The sequence below is a fragment of the Paramormyrops kingsleyae genome, chromosome 14 (genome assembly GCF_048594095.1).
Source record: "Paramormyrops kingsleyae isolate MSU_618 chromosome 14, PKINGS_0.4, whole genome shotgun sequence".
Lineage (NCBI taxonomy): Eukaryota > Metazoa > Chordata > Actinopteri > Osteoglossiformes > Mormyridae > Paramormyrops > Paramormyrops kingsleyae.
The window spans coordinates 2,745,784-2,765,000 of NC_132810.1; the positions used below are offsets into that span (position 1 = coordinate 2,745,784).

At 42.8% G+C, this 19,217-nt stretch overlaps 1 protein-coding gene across 5 annotated transcripts in view; it reads right to left on the reverse strand.

Moving 5' to 3' along the window:
- The window catches only part of slc25a21 (solute carrier family 25 member 21), a 117,070-nt gene that overhangs the window by 29,104 nt on the left and 68,749 nt on the right, over nucleotides 1–19,217 (reverse strand). For all 5 annotated transcript variants that reach the window (XM_023827449.2, XM_023827450.2, XM_023827448.2 and 2 more), the window contains exons 4-6: nucleotides 11,502–11,585; nucleotides 1,205–1,271; nucleotides 336–395 (exon numbers count right to left, since the gene is read on the reverse strand). In XM_023827449.2, the coding sequence (XP_023683217.1) occupies nucleotides 336–395; nucleotides 1,205–1,271; nucleotides 11,502–11,585 (211 nt within the window). The remainder of the gene's footprint in view (nucleotides 1–335; nucleotides 396–1,204; nucleotides 1,272–11,501; nucleotides 11,586–19,217) is intronic.

The window sequence follows — 19,217 nt, forward strand, 5'->3', positions numbered from 1 at the left end:
TGCTGTGTCTCTCTGGAGAGGGCGGGGCCAGAATGTGTCAGGTGATCAGAATGACGGATGGGACAGGTAAACTCTCCACAGTGCATGTCTTTTACCTCTGGCTGTACAAACAGACTGGAGGTGTTTGGCACTACTTGGTTTCTCGGGAATTTTAGCTATAGAGAGCAAACGTTACACTACTAGTCAAACAGATGATTGTCTTCACTGTCTGCTGTCATCATAATAGTTTTAGTTATATGGTATTTGGGATACCTAATAAAGAGAAGCGAATAGACTTTAAGCTTTGGGGAGAACAGCACAGTAAACCACAGAACCAAGAGTTCAGTGAGACCCACCAGACCAGGAGACAATGATGTGAACCCAAGCAGCTTCTTATATTGCTCAAAGGTGAAGAACTGTGGAAGGAGAGAAAGACATATGAGCTGTCAATGAGCAGAAGTAACTTCAGTGTGTACCCTTGACAATCTTGCATTTTGGGCAAACAGACTAAAACAAACTCTTCTATCTGATCTGTAAAACTGGGATGAAATATCAAGACATTTTCCTCAGTGTCATATCTGTTAGACAGCCCCACATATAAATGTTTTACGGTTTTTAAAAGTCGCAACCACCTAATACCAATATCAAAGCTGTAAATAATCCTGGTAAGAAAAACCTTAAACTGTCTAAACTGATGAATGCTAAAAGTATAGACCCCCTTGTCCATGACGTGCATTACAAAAACATAAAATATACCTGTGATATTTTGCAGTTAATCCTCAAAATCTGGTGCATATTCTAAGATTAATATACTTAGTTTTCTCAATCAGCTCATAACCAAAATTGATATCAATATGTAAGTGATTTCTTTTGGTTCGATGTGCTTGATTTCCCAAGTATCACTTCTCTATGCTATCTAATAAATGGCAACGGAGATGCTAGTGGTGTTGCAGAGGGAGTCTGGAAATTGTTGTGTGTCAATATTGAGCTTCAGTTCTCCTGGGCAAACAGACGCCACAGGAAAACAGAATTGACTGTCATTGTGCATTTGGTCCCTGTTTATTCCCCCATTGCGGTGGTACTGCGGTTCCGAAACCTAGACCTAAACCACAAAGAGTACAGGGACCTAAACCACAAACAGTACAGGGAAACCCAAGTCTACTCATGGCATGTGCCACAGTCAGCCACAGCCAAATGCGGGAAAAAGTTTCAAAATAGGAATCACCTTAACTGCTCTCTTTGGGGTCTCAGCGAGGATTGGGGGCAAGATGCCTTTGTAGAAGCCATATAGCCTGTTGGACATAAAGTAATATTATAATATTACTGCATTGTATAATGTAACAGTTATCAATTCATTCTTAGCAATTCATGGGAAGGCAAATAAAAAAAACACATTCTGACATGTTTAAAACCTTGCTTAGTGAATTTTAACTTAACATAAAATAACAGATGTGGTTCGCAACTGAAACTATTTTTTCCACTGAGAATATAGCAAAGCAATGCAGGTTAAATCTGCAGATCCTCTATTGAGATTTTAAATTCTTTAAACACAGAGCTACCTGTTGGCTCTGCTGTAAAAGGAAATTAAAACCTCCTGATGAATTTCCTTCCAGAGGGAGAGAAAGGGGAGAGCAATTTTTGCCTTGCTTGTCAACTGATCAGTGCCATTTTATTTGTTATGGCATTTATGTGTGAGCAGCTGGGTTTACGCTTGCGATTGAAAACTGTAACAAATGAACGAACAAGAAAAACTTGTGACAAACTGCAAACATACTGCCTGTCCCCAAAGAAGAAACTTCAATTAAAAGGGACAAAAAGACAAAAGTGTAGGGCAAGAAAAGTGATTATTCATGCTTACGTGTGTGGGACATACAGTCAGCAGGGCACGGAAATAATTATTGTGCTGATGACAAATGGCAGAAAGTGACATTGAATGGAGTTTGTTTAATTTACAACATTCCTGAAAAGTCAACATAAAAACAGTTTGTTTTAAAAGTATAAACACTGAAGTGGGGGGTGTCGTCAAAATCATAGGAATTATTACCTTATATAGTATATGAGTTATGTGGATATAATTTTGACGTACATTTTCCTGCTATATTACCGAATTTTGAAGTCAATATTCAAATTGTAATAAAAAATTTACCAACTGTCTTGGTAAAAATGAAGATTTGCATTGTGCGAAGGGTGTGTCATTATCGGAAAGATGACATTATCGACGGCGATGAGCACACTGCTGAATTCTGCTGGGTTCCAGTTACCACAGAAATCCCCACCCACTGGCCTTTGTCTGCGCCCCATAGATTCCATGGAACTGAAGTGTTGTGAAGTGAGATGTTCTTATCTTAAAGATTGTTTTAGGCCTGTCACACAAGAACTGGTAAAACAGGTCATAACATTTAAACAGGCACAACAAGCTACACTTTTCAACGGCCTTTAAACAGAAAGGAGCCTTAAGAGTGAGGATATTTCGCCGTTTTGTTTGCAAAGGCACGGAGTTCGGTTTTGCATATTCAGCGTCTCCTGCTTTGCACCAGCAAGCTGCGCGGTCCACAGTGCTGATCGGCAAGAATCGCGAGCGTGTACAGCCCCGTCTTAGAAAACGATCAATCATTACGATTAAAATCTTTGTTAGGACAAGTGCATTGAAGATGGATGAGGGAAATAAAACATGGAAAAAAAGCCTTGCATATGTGAACAACTCAGCTTCTAGTTACTAAACAAAGTGTGGTATATGTGGTCAATAGTAATGACGTAGTGAAACAGGCACCCGACGGTGGCCCGCAAGTCTCCACAAGTATCTGCTTCTGCCAGTGCTACTGTGAACTTAATCCCATACACAAGGAGGATTGCAGTACTCTTGAAAGGGGGACTTTGTGAGTTGGCTGGCAGTACTTATTTATCAGAATTTAATCTGACAGCAGTCCCATGTCATAAACTGCACCCCCCCCCCCGTCCCCCAATAGTAGCATAGTGCTTAAAGAATGGGCTTAACTTTGACGAGGCCATATCAACTGCCAATTAGATGCTAATATGAAAAAAAGACAACACTGTATGTAATGGAAAAAGAAATGTTTTCATTTAACAGCTCACTGTATCTATTATTTAAATGATCCGTGGTGTTTGACAGCTTGGATACAGCAGAATTGACCAGGATTATACATTCAGTGCTTCTGTAAACTATATAAAGAGTCAGGGAAAGGCAATCTGATGGTATCAGAGGGGCATTCAGCAACCTGATACAGACACGCTGCTTAACAGATGGGTGATGCAGCAGGGACGGACTTTCAAAACACACGGGTCCTGCTGAGACCTGAGTAACAATAGCAGAGCACTGCCTAAACAGCGCCAGTGGACGTCAAACATGCTCAACTGGAGACGACCTTCCTGAACGCAGTCGTTTGACGAAACAGATTATTGCGTGAGGAAGAAAACAAAGAAAATATTTTTTTAGAACGAAACTGGAGGGAAAGGTATACTTGACGCAAATGTATGAATGCAAATTCACAGTAATATGACAATAAGTGAATGAGGTTAGGGAGATCTCAAAATCTTAATAAGTTGGTCAATGGTGTGTATGTGCTGTTGGGCCATCGAGCAGCTTGGAAATTTACTACTACACACACTTTTTAAATTTTCAAGCGTCTAAACCTTTTGTGCTATTTGTACAGCTGGACTGAGCTAACAGGTAGCGTAGCGGTTGTCGGTGTAGGTCCCAAATGGGGCCTTGTCATGCCCTAAAGCAAGGTACTTGACCTGAATTGCTCCAGTAATACATACAGCTGTACAAACGTGTAATTATAAGCCACTTTGGATAAAAACAATCAGCAGAGCGACTAATTTAAAAGGCACTGACAATTCTCCATGCTGAGATTTGAATTCTGAATCTCATATCGGTCTCCTCATTCACTACATAATCTACAGACCAATGTACTGATTTAACCTCTCTAACATTTAGAATGCAGTGCTAGAATGCTGTTATATTCTCTGGTCTTATGATACGCTTGAGAGAAAGGCATCTTCGCTGATTTGTCTCCATACATAGAAGCCTGGGGTGGGATTCCTTCTTAATGCTATGTCGTTCGTAACTTCTACGTTAAAAGACAGAACTTAGCGTTAAAAGACTGACGTAGCATTAAGAAGGCTTTGGGAGAGTCACCCCTGAACATTAACACCTTCCCACTGAATTCATGGATTACATAGCAAATATTCACTTTACTCATAAAACCACACTGTGCGTGCAGTATTGCTGGATACTTTTTTTGCATTATTCTGAGGATGGTTGAGCAGAATGAATTTTGTATTGATATTGAACACATGCATGTAGATAGAGGACACAGTGTGGCGTGATTGCTGTTATGAACCCCTAATGCTCTATTGTGGAAACACATCTCAGAAGTTGCTGGAGATGCTCTTGTCTGATTGGAGCCAGGGGTAAATATTATTGTTTTTGCAAAAATGATTTGGTGATGCCTACGCCAGGTAGATACATACATACACTGCTTAACTGGACCCACATCAGTACGATCCTATGACCGATAGATCATTACAAAACCAAAAAGTGCTATCTAAGGCTTACAAAGTAAAAATTGTAGACAATGTCGTTAGGGGGAGGATTCCAAGATGACCCTACAATGAAGAGCTGAAGCTGGAAGCGGCAGGGTTACTGCTAAAGGACAGAAGCTCTTCATGCAAATTCACCCCACAGATTTCCTGGGCGTGGCTGCGAAAGGATTCATCAGGTGCAAAAATACACCTTAAATTTGTTACAGACTCATTTGAGGTAACCTAGGTCAATTTGAATGTGCTTTATTTGAATCCAAATCCTAATTTGATTTTAAATGTAAAGTACACAGGAATCCCCCCGCAACTTTTCCTAGCAAATATCCGTCTCTGATTGGAAGCTCCTGTAGACGCAGCTGGACGGAGGTCCGACATCTCCTCCTTAGATTGGCTAATTTGTCTCTGATTTTCCTAAAGCAATATATTTTTTGGTCCCATTATCTTAGTTCAAATGCATTTGATACCATGTTACAGACTAGCACAGGAAATCTGAAAACAGCACATTAGGTATTAAGTTACATTTTGGTAGATAAGATATATGTGACTAATGAAACTCAAATATAAGTTCAGGACAGATGTTGTACTCTAGGGTCTTATCTTAAGTAGTATCAAAGTAGTATAAAAGCATAAATATATAAAACCATCCTGCATACTTGCTAAATAAATGCTACATATTGACATGCTGTGGACAAACACATGGAATTACTGTATAACTTGAGTTCTCCCAAAGGAAGCTCAGAAATGAATTCTGCAAGGTTATCTCTGCATTACATGTAACCACACAGGAAAGTCAATAAATGGGGAATCTCGTTAAACGTTAAAAAATGGGGACGCCCAGCAATTCTGCTCAGTCTTTCCTAATTTCTTGAAATTACATGAACACAGAGAAGCTGAATCTGCTGTCACAGTCACAGCCATAATCTCTCAATCCCCAGAAATACAGTGATGCATTGCTTAATGTCTTTCCACACAAGATCCTGTCATCCCATATGGTTACAATAGAGTTTGAAAAAAATCCTGATTGGCTAAGGGGACAAAGCAGTGGTAAGCGGCTGTAGTGCACTGCACGGTATAAACAAAGTAACAGCACTGCCAGCCGTACAGTATAGTGCTACAGTGTCACATATCAAACCTCTAATACCCATAATACTTGATAGCAATAATAAGCATCTATGTTACACGTTTACGTCATTATTTTCATGCATACTCTCTCTCTCTTATACAAAGTGTCTTAGCTATTTAGGCAGTAAAGGTACAGTGAATGTGCAGTATACCATACAGATATGTATACAGCGAATATAATGTTCGTATAGCATCCAACTCACCTAATGTCCTATTGGACAGAACATAACCTGGATATTAAGTTCTGTACCTGTATACTTCGAAGTTCAAGCTCCTGAAAAGCATCCAGCACTTACACACATGGTGCATCCAAGACCCAGCAACTTAACCATCTACACGATTCTGCTTAAAGACCGAGCCTTATGGAATACACCTTTTCATGTACACTCTCTTAGGGCAGCTTCTAGCTTATTAACCATCAGTATTTTTTTGGAACATTGACAGCATAACTCGTCGTTTGCTTTGGTCTGATGAAGAAAAGCGAAATGACTGAACGGCAGTGAAATTGCATGTTTTTTGTATTTATGCAGAGAGGCTGTAAGAGAGGGTTCAGGACAGTTCTTGAGGCACTTAATCCCCATCAGCCAACGAGACATGCATGTAGGGTGAGACGCCACTTAGCCTGGGAACAATATGCAAGCAAATGCTGACTTTGGCTTCAAAGCTGTCAGCTATCCGATGTAAAGCGCTTCTGTGTTTAAATTGAAATCCAGCCAATGGCAGCAGGGGTGCCGAGGAAAACACCTCATTTGATACAAGTATTCATCATTCCAGCAAAGGACAGAGTGATACACACCGCAGTCGCATTTATATGTCATCTTCACATGCTCCAAATTGCGGCATCGCTGGCCACAGCTATAGAAGCATTTCCTCCTCATTTCCAATTTTCTACCACCGCTGCAAGCATTTTTATCAGCAATATCAATGCTTAGCTGGACAGCTAAAGAAAAAACAAAAATTCATCCACCTATCGTAGAAATCGCATTAGCATGAAATGTGAGAGCGGCATAAGCCTGTCCGTGCAACTTTTCATTTTTCCCCATTTGGTGAATTCCCACTCCAAGACGGTATATCAAGTTTCCCACCAAGTAGCTTAGAAGAAGCACATCAGCCCACTTACGGCCCCTGCCAAGTAGGAAGTTTATCATTTGTAATAATTTCACAATAGTCAGTCCTACCACTAGCTGCAGAAATTCTGCTGAAGTGGTTCAGCCTGGAGGTGACTACTGGATTCTGGGGAATGATTATACCCATTACAAAAATATACTATCGTGATAACTATTGAGTAAAAAAAAAAAAAAGCCTATTGTTTCCGTTTGGAGATGACAGAGAAGGATTATTTATTCACTATATTTACTGCTCACACCTGTTCAGAAAGATTTATATCATCACATGTGAAACTGGAAACGGGAAAGGAAAAAAAGAATCCTTTTCAGGCACCAAACAATGACAATTTAATTATTTAATACTTGATTTATAAGTAGTTTTAACAGTGTTCAGGAGAAATATAACAGATTTGTATTTTTCTCATTTGAAATGCGACACATGACTAAATCTGATATGGAGGAGCACAAATGTGGAGCTCTAATGGTGAAGCTGAAATAGCAGAGGCGGGAGTCAAGCCTACAGAATTTGAGAACAATAAGAACAAGCGGGGCGGAGGGGGGGGCTTTCAAGCTCTGGGGCAGGACCCCCATCCACTGGGTCAGCGCCCCCTGCAGAAGGGCCGGGGAATGGCGCAGTCGATAAAAAAAAGGAACAGCAGAAGATGTACTCTTTCACGGACGAGTCAGCGGCAGCCATCCCGGAAAGCTGACGCACGGCATGCTCACAGCTGCATGGATAAACAGCTGCATGGATAAACAGCAGGTAGAAGTACGAGGCATTTATAATGTAATCAAAGAACAGGGCAACCAACAGCAAAGATTTCTGGTACGGAAGACTGACCAGGAATGCTTTTTCCCCACAAAATGTGGTGTAACGTCTATTATAAGCAATAATTTTGTAACAACAGCTTCTAATTGTGTTGATTTAGTTGTGAGTCGGGTACTTTATAGCTAAAATGAACAGAAATATTTACCTGGCTTGAAAGAAAGCAGAATAATTTTAAAAACAAAAACGGCTTTCCATGTACTTCAGTTCCCATGAATGGGCTGGGAATTTACATTAAGAGATTGTTTTGATAAGCAGCAGGTTTATCTGCGATGACAGCAGAAAGCTGTGCGATGCCCAGACACTCTCACACACACACACACACACACACAGGTTTGTAATTATATATTTGTGGGGACTCTCCATTCATTTCTGTGAGGAAAACTCTAATCCCAGCATGACGAACTTAACCCCTACCCAGCTCTAACCTTAACCATAAGTAACCAAACTTTTGGCATTTTTAGTTTTTTGATTGCATTCACAGGTCTTTGAGGGGACCGGAAAAATGGTCCCCACAACGTCAAAATAAAAGGTTTTTATCACATTGTGGAGGACATTTGGTCCCCACAATGCAATATAAACCTAACCCACACACACACACACACACACACACACACATACATACATACATACTCATAGGCAGTCTTTGATGTAACCTGAATCACACCAAGACTAACACAGAATATAGAACCAAAAAGATGAATTTGGGGTAGTTCTCTTCTCCCATATACTCCATAGAGCAAAAATCTATAGGTACTTGATTATTTTCCTTATTCTAAAACCATAAATTTGTTGCATGCCATCTATTTATTAAGTGCATGAGTGAGCATACTGAGGCACGCAGACGATCAGACAAAGTGGAGAGTATAATATTATCTCAACCAAGATATAATTAATCTTGTCATTTTGCTGGGGCAGTGGCAGAATGGAGTCAGTGAACCGGAAGAAAAGTAGTAAGAAGACAAGTAGAGCTTGGGTTGTTTTTATGAAATCACTTTCAGATAAAGTATATTCAAGCTTGACATTTATAATCTGTTTACCTGTCTGCTGCCCTCAGCTGCCTATTTGATCATGTTTAACTACACTCACAAGACTCCTGTTAACACATGAAACAAGTCTACCTTGATCTGCTGAAACTCAGGCCAACAGGAGCAACAAACAGGTGTGTGTGTTCTGTGTAGAAGTTCCCTAAGAGAAGGACTTTCAAGAAGCTCAGCTGGGTGGTACTTCTTCACTGGAAAAGATCATATAATAATTATTTTTACTTAACTATCCTTAAACAGTTTCTAGCCATTCTCAAGGAAAAATACCCAACAATGCTCTTTTTACTGTAGTTAATACCAGAGAAGATTGATTTGAGATTTGCTCAGGGTGAGTGGCTGGGGCAGGCAGAGAAATGATAGCTATCTGTCCTTTGAAGATGAACTCCTAGAGGGTGCAGGGTACACTTAGACAGACTTCTGCTGAGATATTCTCATTGAAGCTGTTGAGAGCAAGGAAAACATAGGAGAACATCAGGAAAGGGGCGAGCGTGACATCACATGGGGAGCGGGGTAAACGGGATAGGAATTCCGCGTTGCCACCATTGTCTAGCAAGTGGCTGCCCCCCTTCTCCGCCAAGCCTCAGCGCCTTGGTTCAGGAACCTGCCTGTAATTTTCCTTATTGTTCAGTAGGGCTGGGATTAAGAGAAGACCATAGGCTGTGGCAAATCACTCTGCCAGATACAGTCCATAATGATGTCATAATGATGTAATGATGTAATACCTTACGCCGCATTACATATAACCAGGGTTGTTACTGGTTTTCCTTTGTAGAGGGAGCCCTCACTTTACTGGGCTTAGATGGAACAGCATGCTCTAGTAACAGCTCAATAAAATGGCTCTTACGTCACTGTTAAATATAGGACCAGAAGCAATTATTACTACTTAGGCATATATATATATATATATATATATATATATATATATATATATATATATATATATATATATATATATATAAGTGGCATATATTTAGTGGGAGTTTCAATTGAGAAAACTGACCTCCTGGCAACATGGAAGGAGGTGAACAAAAAGCAAACGGCATGTAAAATGAGAGGAGGAGAGGTGGGAGGTTCTCAGCTGCCCCCCTTTATTTCGGTCACATACACATGCAGGTTAACCCCTTAGATCCAGGTCTGCAGAGCGCTTGCATTTTCTGTCTGGGTTTTTCCATCGGATCTAGAATTGACATTGTGGAACTGCAAGCATTTAATCCATTTCCTTTGACACTCAATTGATTTATAATTCTTGGGCCCGTGTGTCTCATCTCATTACCGTGTGCGTGCACACACAGACCCCAATGTGGGACGTACACCGAGCAGGTGTGTGGGCGTTCCTCCAGAGAAAGGGCATAGGGGTGCAAATACCTGACCTGTACTTTTCATGACACAGAGGGAGAAACACAAACAAGGAAGACTGAAGCATGCTGCCAAGGTCACCGGGGAGAGAATGGCAGGGCCCCCTGATTTCAGCATATAGCAGTCCCCCCGCTCGACAGTTCACATACAACGCAACACACACACCTGATATACAAATATGTATACTACTCGTATGTGCATTTCATTCGCCCATTCTAACTCATAAGCATTTCACAAAGTTTGGAATACCGTTCTCATGAAGAACACGAAGAAAATAGCTCACAGAAAGCTTTGACTTTGATAATTACACTAATTATCACTGTACATAGTGATTATTGGTGTTTAAAACAAGGATAACATGGCAAAGTGATCATTTCTGACTACAAAAAGGACAGAGAAGTGAAAGGAATCAGACCACAGAAGCATTTACAGTTTATAGCTGCAAAAAATGGGGAAAAATAAAAATTGTGTTTTGGCAGGAGGCACTGCTGTCCTGCACTTCTGTGATAGTGTGGTTCAGCACGGTTCCACGTGGTTCAGCATGGTTCCGCACTGTTCCACATGGTTCCGCCCGGTTCAGCATGGTTCCACATAGTTCAACACGATTCTGCATGGTTCCACACGGTGACACATGCATTATGAATACATAATGCATGTGTTTGCTTGGGCTTGCTCTGTGTAATCAGGTTTCCTCCGAAAACCCCATGCACTGGTGAGTCTATGCTGTCAGTGGCCTATAAAAGTATGTGAGCTCCATAGAATTTCCCATAGATGCTCTTCCTTATTCCCTCTTCTCGGCTGAAAGGACTCTGAATGAGACCAACCTTAACTGAACGAGCAGTAACGGATAACATTAAATTCCTCTGCTAGCCTGATGTCACTGTTCCCCGAATGGTCCTAATGTTGCACTTTCTGGTCATAAACCTAACCCTAAACCTAACCCTCTTATTAGGTTCCTGCTTTGTTTGGAAGACGTTTAGCTCTTGCTCCAAGTCTTTTTATAATTGTTACACTGGGCATTCACTGGAAGCTCAGCCTAACTGCACTTATGCCAAGTCGACTCTACGACATTAGGTATGTTTGTAATGTGCCATTTGCCATAATCTGCCATTTGCCTTACTTGTGAATTTTGACAATAGCATCTGCTGAATAAATGTAAAGATATTAAATGAAATGTACGCCTACTTACCTATTATACTTAACACCTCACATAAGTTTCTTTTTTATAAGGCAGATTTTTCATTCCAATCCTATACAAAAGACAAGCGGTACTCATTTCTAAACAAGCTTCAGGTTCCTCTTTGCTCTCGCATGAGCATGCGCTCTTCCCAGTGGGCTCGCCGTGTTCCACATAGCCCCAGTTTGGCTCTCAGTCTCCACCACTAGCATGGGTTTTCAGACATCCCCTGGGGTCCCGTAGAACACGTGTCGAAACCATGAGGAACCTGTCGAAATGAGGATGAGGAATGGCGGCACGTTTTGGGGAAGGCGAGGAGGACAGCATACCCCTCACTGCGAAATATGGTTCTGAAGCAGTCTCCTAGGCTCTTGTAGCTGTGGGGGTCACTGGCTCCTCTTTGAATCTGAAATCTGTGAGAAAATAAATAACAGTAAGAGATTGGCAGGGAGCAGGTTCTACTGAGCATGTGCAAACCTTATGTCTGTGCTCTTACTTAAGCAGAAATCAGACTGTAGAAAGCAGAATGTGGTGCAGATCACGAGACCTTATTTACCATTATTATACACAACAACTCTATAAACAAACATCTCAGCTCATAGGCACTGCGAAATATGGTAAAGCTAGCAATGATTAAGCGTACAGTTTTATTTCTATATGATCTGCTTCAGCAGCCCAGCTATTCTTGGTCTTTGTGCATACCATAACCAAGCTGATGACCTTGTAACTGACATTCACTGCCATTTACCCATTACATTTTTTGCTTTAATGGTCATTACATCCACTACATTATATCCAGGATCTTGTGCCTACACTATGCACATATTTCCTTCAAAAATTGCAGCATCCTTTCATCGCAAAATTAACCCAAAGACGTTTTCCTCTATAACGGCCGTGCAGCCTGGCATAAACAGCAGAAAGCGTAATATTCAGGTTCTGTTGTTTTTACAGAGGGAGATGCTTCTATTCCTGGAAATAAAGAATACCTTCCCTTCTCTTTTGTGTTGCCGTATTTATGGGGGGGAAAAAATGTTCCCATTTTATTAAAACATTTGCTCTGTCCCCCTCCCTTGCCTGTCTTTAATGTCTCTTTAATGAAGACACCCAATAGGACTCTCCTCTGAGTGTTCGGTCCATATGATGTCAATTATGGCTCTGTACTCCGCAGAGGAACCACAAAGAACGCGCTGCAAAGCTCCTCCTACTTTTTTTTGTTTTTACGGGAGGCTCCGCCTTGCATCCCCCTCCAAGGAGGAGAGCTCAAACATTTACTTAACCCACTGTAGGCAATTAGCTGCCCCTTTTAACAGCTGGGTTTTGCAGAAGCCAGTTTTGGCGGCGGACATACTAGTAACTGCCCTACAGTTCAGCGTCTCAGGTAGTGGTGTGGGTGCTGGGATGAGCCTCGCTGCCCAGCTATGCCCAAAGAGCACCAAGACTGGCGCTGAGGAAGGACGAGTGCACTGCTACAGATATCTATAGGTATATCTCTAAAGCAGGATATGATGTTAGTGGTCAGGTCGGCAAACATTGTAGGATCTCAAACAGGAATAATAAAAAAAAAAGCTGTATGAAAAGTAAACAAAAAAAAAAAAAACTGAAATTCAATGTTGAGAAACAGCATTAACTTTGGAGAAGCCTTTCAGAGTGGATGATGTATTACTGCAGCAGACAAAATACCGACAATTATTTCAATCAGAACTAATGAGCCAGAGTGACTTTGGATTGGAAAGTGAGAGGATTCATCACACGAGGCTTTAACCGATGGGCCAAGGGGTCAGTGTAGCGGTCCAGTCAAATACCTGCTAGGAGCCACATCCAGTGAAGGTGAACCACCTCTCACATCACTGGGATTTCACATCTCAGAGGGCTGTTCTCTGAAATGCAGCTTTGCAGATTCCCAAATAGCTTGTAACCACTGCCACAAAACATTTAAAATGGTGTCATAAATGGACGGCCGATGTATATAAAAAAAGAAGGGGGGGGGGGGGACCAGATGGGGGGGAGATGAAGTTCCAGAAGATTTAAGACCGTTGGGGCTTGTAAACAAATTTAAATCTACCTTAATTGAAGGCACATGACTCTAGGGTCAAGGACTGAAGGGGTCTGCTTGTCTCCTCCCCTCCCAGCTTACGCTCTCACCTGACCTGTCCTTACACTCCAACTAGCCCTGAGAGAGCAGGCAGGCTAGGCCGCAGTGCCCTTTGCAGCCTCTGACTCCGTGCCTGACCTCGGGGTCAGCTCATTTCCTTCTGTCCCTTTCCTACCCTGCTGTAAACCTGGAGCCCGACCCCAGAACTCAGGGGGAGATAATGGGAAGGACCCAAGGAGCCAGAGACCATGCGGAGGTACTGGCCCATTAGTGGATCGCTATCTGTTCACGGCGATAGCACAGTCCACACCAGAATCAAGTAGGCGGGTGAGAAATCACTATCGTGATCCCACATTAATCCAATTGAAAGTCAAATGTAACCGATTTGCACAATAAAAGCTCAAGAAAATGGATCTGTGGGTATCTAGAAGGGCTTCTCTCTCCAGGGCCTTCATCAAGGGGAGATAAACCACTAGCTGTCCAAAACCCAATGAAACCCTCGGCCTAAGCTTTACAGCATCGCCACTGGGACAGGATTACCAGATGTGGGGTGAGGTGGAGGGCATGCCAGGACTCCTGTTAGCGAGATGGGCGTTTGGGGCACATAACCTTGGAACGCTCCCAATAAAAGGCCTGATTCAAACCGTCCCCAGAGCCCCAAAATGAGCACACAGCCGCAGCCGCTTCTTGGCCTATTACAGAGCCCGGTGAGTGTCTTAAAGTGCTCGGAGCGCCAGGTCTCTGCACCCTCGCAGCCCCCGAAAGTGATGGGGGTGTGACTCGGGCCAGTGAGAGGGGGCCATTGCCTTACAGGACACACACCAGTGAGGGAAGCCAAATAATGACGATGTTTTAAAAAATGGACAGGAGCAGGGTTTCTGGGTTGATCAAAAGGCTCACTTTGATGGTCCTCTTTTAAAGGGCTGCCCATTTTAACAGGTTCTCATAATTTTCCTTGTTATATAATGTCTATTGCCCAGCTACTGGATCATTGCAGCACTTCTCCAGCACAAAATACATTCCTCCCAGTAGCTAATTTGTTTAATCTACACATCTCATTCATTCATTCGTTTTTATTAAGCTACAGACGCAACACATCGATTCAGCTGCGAATCGTGTCTGAAACGTATCAAACGTACCAAACAAACACAGGTGTCTTCTTTCCCCTCACTAAATGAAACCACTCAGCAGCAGCTTAGCACATAATACCAACTAATATAAGTCAGTATACAAGTTCAAAGATGCTGGACATATCAGCCCCACCACAACTTCCCCAAGAATGAGACCGATTTTATAGCAGCCTGCACTGTAGAGCTGCCAGCAGCCTCTCACACAGTGGATAAGAAAACCCAGAGAGCAGCATTAAAACAAAATAATTTTTTTACTGCCTAACAGTTACTTTTAATGAGCAGGATCATAAAGACGGCAGAAATCTGTTGCATTGGTACAGAGACAGAACTTGTAGGTAGGAGCCCTCTAACCTAACTGATCCAATATGGCAGATAGAGCAACTAATCACACTCAGAACAGGGCTACTAATCATTCTCAGAGCACTGAAGGCAATAAGGAAACGCTCCCCTGGGGCATCGGGCTCTATGGAGAGTGCCATAAAGTACCTCCGAATGAACTTTACTGTCTGGTAGCAGTCTCATGGAAGAATAAAGCATACCTAAAGTACATTTATTCACCATTATGTAAGCCCTGCATAAAGCTGGAACCATCTCAATTTCACAAAAAAGAAACCTCATTCATCGTACCTCTCAAAGAGTCTTAGCAAACATACAGTCTTATAGCCACCTGCTTTTTTGACAGTAGCAAACATCCATAATCCCAGTAGTCATGTGGGTGGTTGAAATGAGCACTTAGCACTGGGAAGACTGGGGAGGGAAGAAACAATGATGTTTGCAGGTAGATCTCAGCTAAATGTGATCATCAGCAGTAAGTAATGATGACAGCGATACGTAACCTGAACTGCATCTTGTTTTGTTTAATCAACCTTGTCCTTTCAATCACATTTTTAGTATTCTGGAAAAGACTGTTTTCACAAAATGTGGCGTGCCAGTGAGAGTGGTCCAAGAAAACGATGATTTGCTTTTGATTCATGACCTTACCTAAAATACCAAGTTTAAAACTTCACAGATTCATAAATTTCAAATAGCACTTTTCGTGCATCCAGTTATATTCAATCATCATTGTGATAACCTGGTAGGAAGCTTAACAAGTTTGGACTTGCATTTTACTTTACCCCCCATTTGGAAATTCCTTTTATTTTTGCACATCGACGACTGATCTCCCCCTTTCAGACAGACGGCCCCTGTGCTCTGACGGAAGGGGTCAGGGGAGAAAGCCAATAAAGTGTCACGTTTAAAGCGAGGAGATAGAGGAGGAGGGGAGCGGATGAGCAAGGCGGAGTCCGGAGACAGGAAGGTGATAAAGTTTGAGCAGTTATGGCACTGCAGGCCCCAGGACCTGGGACTGGGCAAGACCGGCTTGGGTTTCATGGGCACCGCAGGCCGCCACTGGTCTTAGGTCCACACCGGCACTGCACCGGTATGCGAGCGGGGGAGTAAACATGGTCATTATTTCAGACCCCCCCCCCCACCGACCAGCTTGACAGATACAAACGACTTTCCTTTGAAACCCCCGGTAAGTCCATGTCCAAAAAGCAGAAGCTGGGGGGTTAACACAAGCTAACATGAAGCTGAGAATCATTAAGAACGCTTTATTCAAAACAACCAGCTTTAATGCATGGGATTATATTGGGAATTCACTATGTAACACTGAATGTATTACAACAGTGTTTCCTCGGGACCCACAGACAGTCCATGTTTTTACTCCTGCCAGGAGCTGGGAGGGAGCAAAAATATGAACTGTCTGGCTGGAAACTCGGACGGAGCAAAAACGTGGACCGGCTATGGGTCTCCGAGGACCGGATTGGGAAACACTGCATTAGAATTACGTTACAAATATCACAAATTTTAGGATCACAAAAAAAAGAGACCAGAAGAACTGAAGAGTCACTCTGACTTAAAATAGACTCATTTCTATAAATGAAAGTGCAAAATTTGTAAGTTATGAATTGAAAGGTCTCATGTTTCGAATGAATGCAGTAAAGGCAAGAACAAAGACATCAATATTAGATTCCCATTAAGAAAATCATCCTTAGAGACTGCAAGAGAACTGTGAGAGGACTAATACAGTGAGGAGGAGAATGTTCTCTTTACGTTGATGGTGCAGCGGGGTGGAGGACAGCGTGGGGAGACTTTGATCTGAGGAAGCGCTACGAGGTCAGGAAGACGTCTCCATGGACAGCAGGCGACAGCCCCGTGGTACACGGACAGGCCGGAGTGGCGGGGAAACTGGAGACTCCCAGTTGCCACACTTGATTACCCCTTGTCTCTCCCAGTTTCTGTTTGGCAAGGAAAAACACCTTAAAATGAGCGAGAATGTCAAAACCGGGCACAAGGCATTCAACAGACAGGAAAAACAAATGAGTTTTCATCAGGCTCTTTATGGCTTCGCTAAAACGGACCATTGCAGCTCCCTGGGATGGTTTTAAACGCTTCCCCTGGGTTTGAAACATAACGCGGCCCGTTTTCGTGACACCTCCTACCATCTGACCCGTTTAATACCGGGCTGTAATGGCCAATGGCAGGAGGGCACCAGGGAGGCAAACCTCTCCGATTCGGCCTTCCTGACTACGCACTCAAACGATGTGTTTATCTGCTGTCATATGGCAGAAGGGGAAGATTAATGTACACATTCATGACGTGTCACTGTAAGGGGTCCGGTGACGGGTCTTTGGGGGACAATTAGATGAGCGAATCTGGGTCAAGCAGAGTTTAGAGAAGCACAGTCAATGAATTTAGGCCCAATAGTTCTACCTTCATTGCCAACCAATATAGATACATTCATAGATGCAGAGAGACACACAAACACACAAAAAGGGGGGGGGGGGGTTCCTTATTGACTCATAGAATAGCAGACCACCCGGTCTTCAGAGTTCCACACAACAGAACACACACATGACAGAACTGAATAATTCGAACTACTGTTCTGAAGTCAGTTCCATCCTCGCAGACATGAGCTTTCAGGTTGAGCTGCATTTAACTGGTCGAAATAAAAAAAAGCAAAGCAGGCAGAACTTCATCGCGCAGGGATCACAAAGTCTGCGCAGTCGCAGTCCAGATTCAGTCCACAAGAAAAGATCACAGCTCTGTAAAGCAAACTTCAACCACATGCATAGTTATTATTTTTTTTCAGCTGCTCCCTTTTCTGGGAGCTGAAATCCATTTTAAATATTGGTGAGATGACTGTGGTGCATTAGTCCAAGCCCAGGAACAACCACTAAGACTGGCATGGAGGGCAAAAGTTGGCAGAGACATTAAGGTTGGAGCAACTACACCAAACGCCACACGACACAGCTGTGTCCTAAATAGTACTAGAAGAGTCAGATTACAGGAACGCTCTCGTCCACACAACTGCTAGACTGACTATCATCCAACAATATAGCTTTCCCATTCCACTATTTACTGGCTGTTTAGTGCATTCTTCTGTTAGTGCTGTTGAGCTCAGCAAGCATGTGATGGCAGAAAGGAGTGTAATGGGAAACTGGGCAGCCGTCACAATGCAAACCACCCTCACTAGGATCAAACGGAATTCACATCGCCAAGGCCGCCATCAATCAGAACCACTACGTTTTTACAATCACCAACCATGGTAAGAGCTTTGCTGACGTGTCAAGTAGGGACGGTTAAGTTACGGAAGTTGAAGGAACTTTGCTCATCATCGGCTAGGAGTTTTTCTTCCAGGGAACAAATAAAGTGTCACATTTGTGAAGCCATGCCATTTGGCTCAAAACTTTGTATATTCTCCATTTACATGAAGGGGTTCACTGACCATGTCCAGCGGCGTGGTGTGGCTATATTTGCATCAAAGGAAAAGTACTGGAAGGATGGAGTCTATGTCAAAGTCTAACAATTTGTAAAAATGACTGAGAATGTTGCCAAGGGATACCAAGTATTTATAAATGCAAGCGACGATAAAATAAATAAATAGTCCTCAAGTAAAGAATAAAAATCAAAGATCACATTCTGTTGCACATAAATGCAAGATTAATTCTCGCCAGTGTAGTAATATAAACCAAGGCCCGGAAGACTCATATTGTAACAGAATGTAATGATCTAAGACACAATAAAAGAAGAACAGACACTGAAAATGTCCGAAGACAGAAGCCCTGGAGGGATGAAGGATATGGGTGTTTGTATTAGCTGGGCTGCACTGGGGGGCGGGAGAGAGAGTGGCGCCCTGTGAGGGACCTGGAAGGCCGTGTATGGGTGCGAGGGGGGGGGACAGGGAGGGGCATAGCGTAATGCAACCTGAATGTAAAGCGTCAGCCCCCCTGCGCTCCTCCTAATGAGCACGGCACTGGGGCTGGTCTGATCAGAGTCAGGTGGGGAGAACCCGAGCAGGCGGCCCCCCGCCGAAAACGCCGCCCGACACCCTTTGTTACCTCCAAGTGAGCTGAGACTGGCCCATGAACCATGTAACTAGGTAGTTTCCAGGTTAATGAAAAGCTGTAACTCTGGCCCTACTGTCTCTTTGGAAGTCTGAGGTCGCCGCAACCCCCCCCCCCCCCCCCCCCCCCCCAGCCCTTGTAGTGGTGATGAGGGCCACATTCTTTGCTCACTCCTCTAACAAGAACCACTGGTATAAATTCGGGGGTTATACATATTGTGGGAGATATTATACACATATATAACCCTCATACACCCTTACATATTACATATATTATGTACATATGATGTATTATACACGTAAAGTCAGAAGCACAAAAAAATCATATGAATGTGTCTAAAATTCTCATCAAAAAAAGATTGGAATATGGCTGCTATTACAAGTGGCTTTCAGAGGTGGCAGATGAGGTCGGGCTGGGAACCGCAGCAAATGAAGA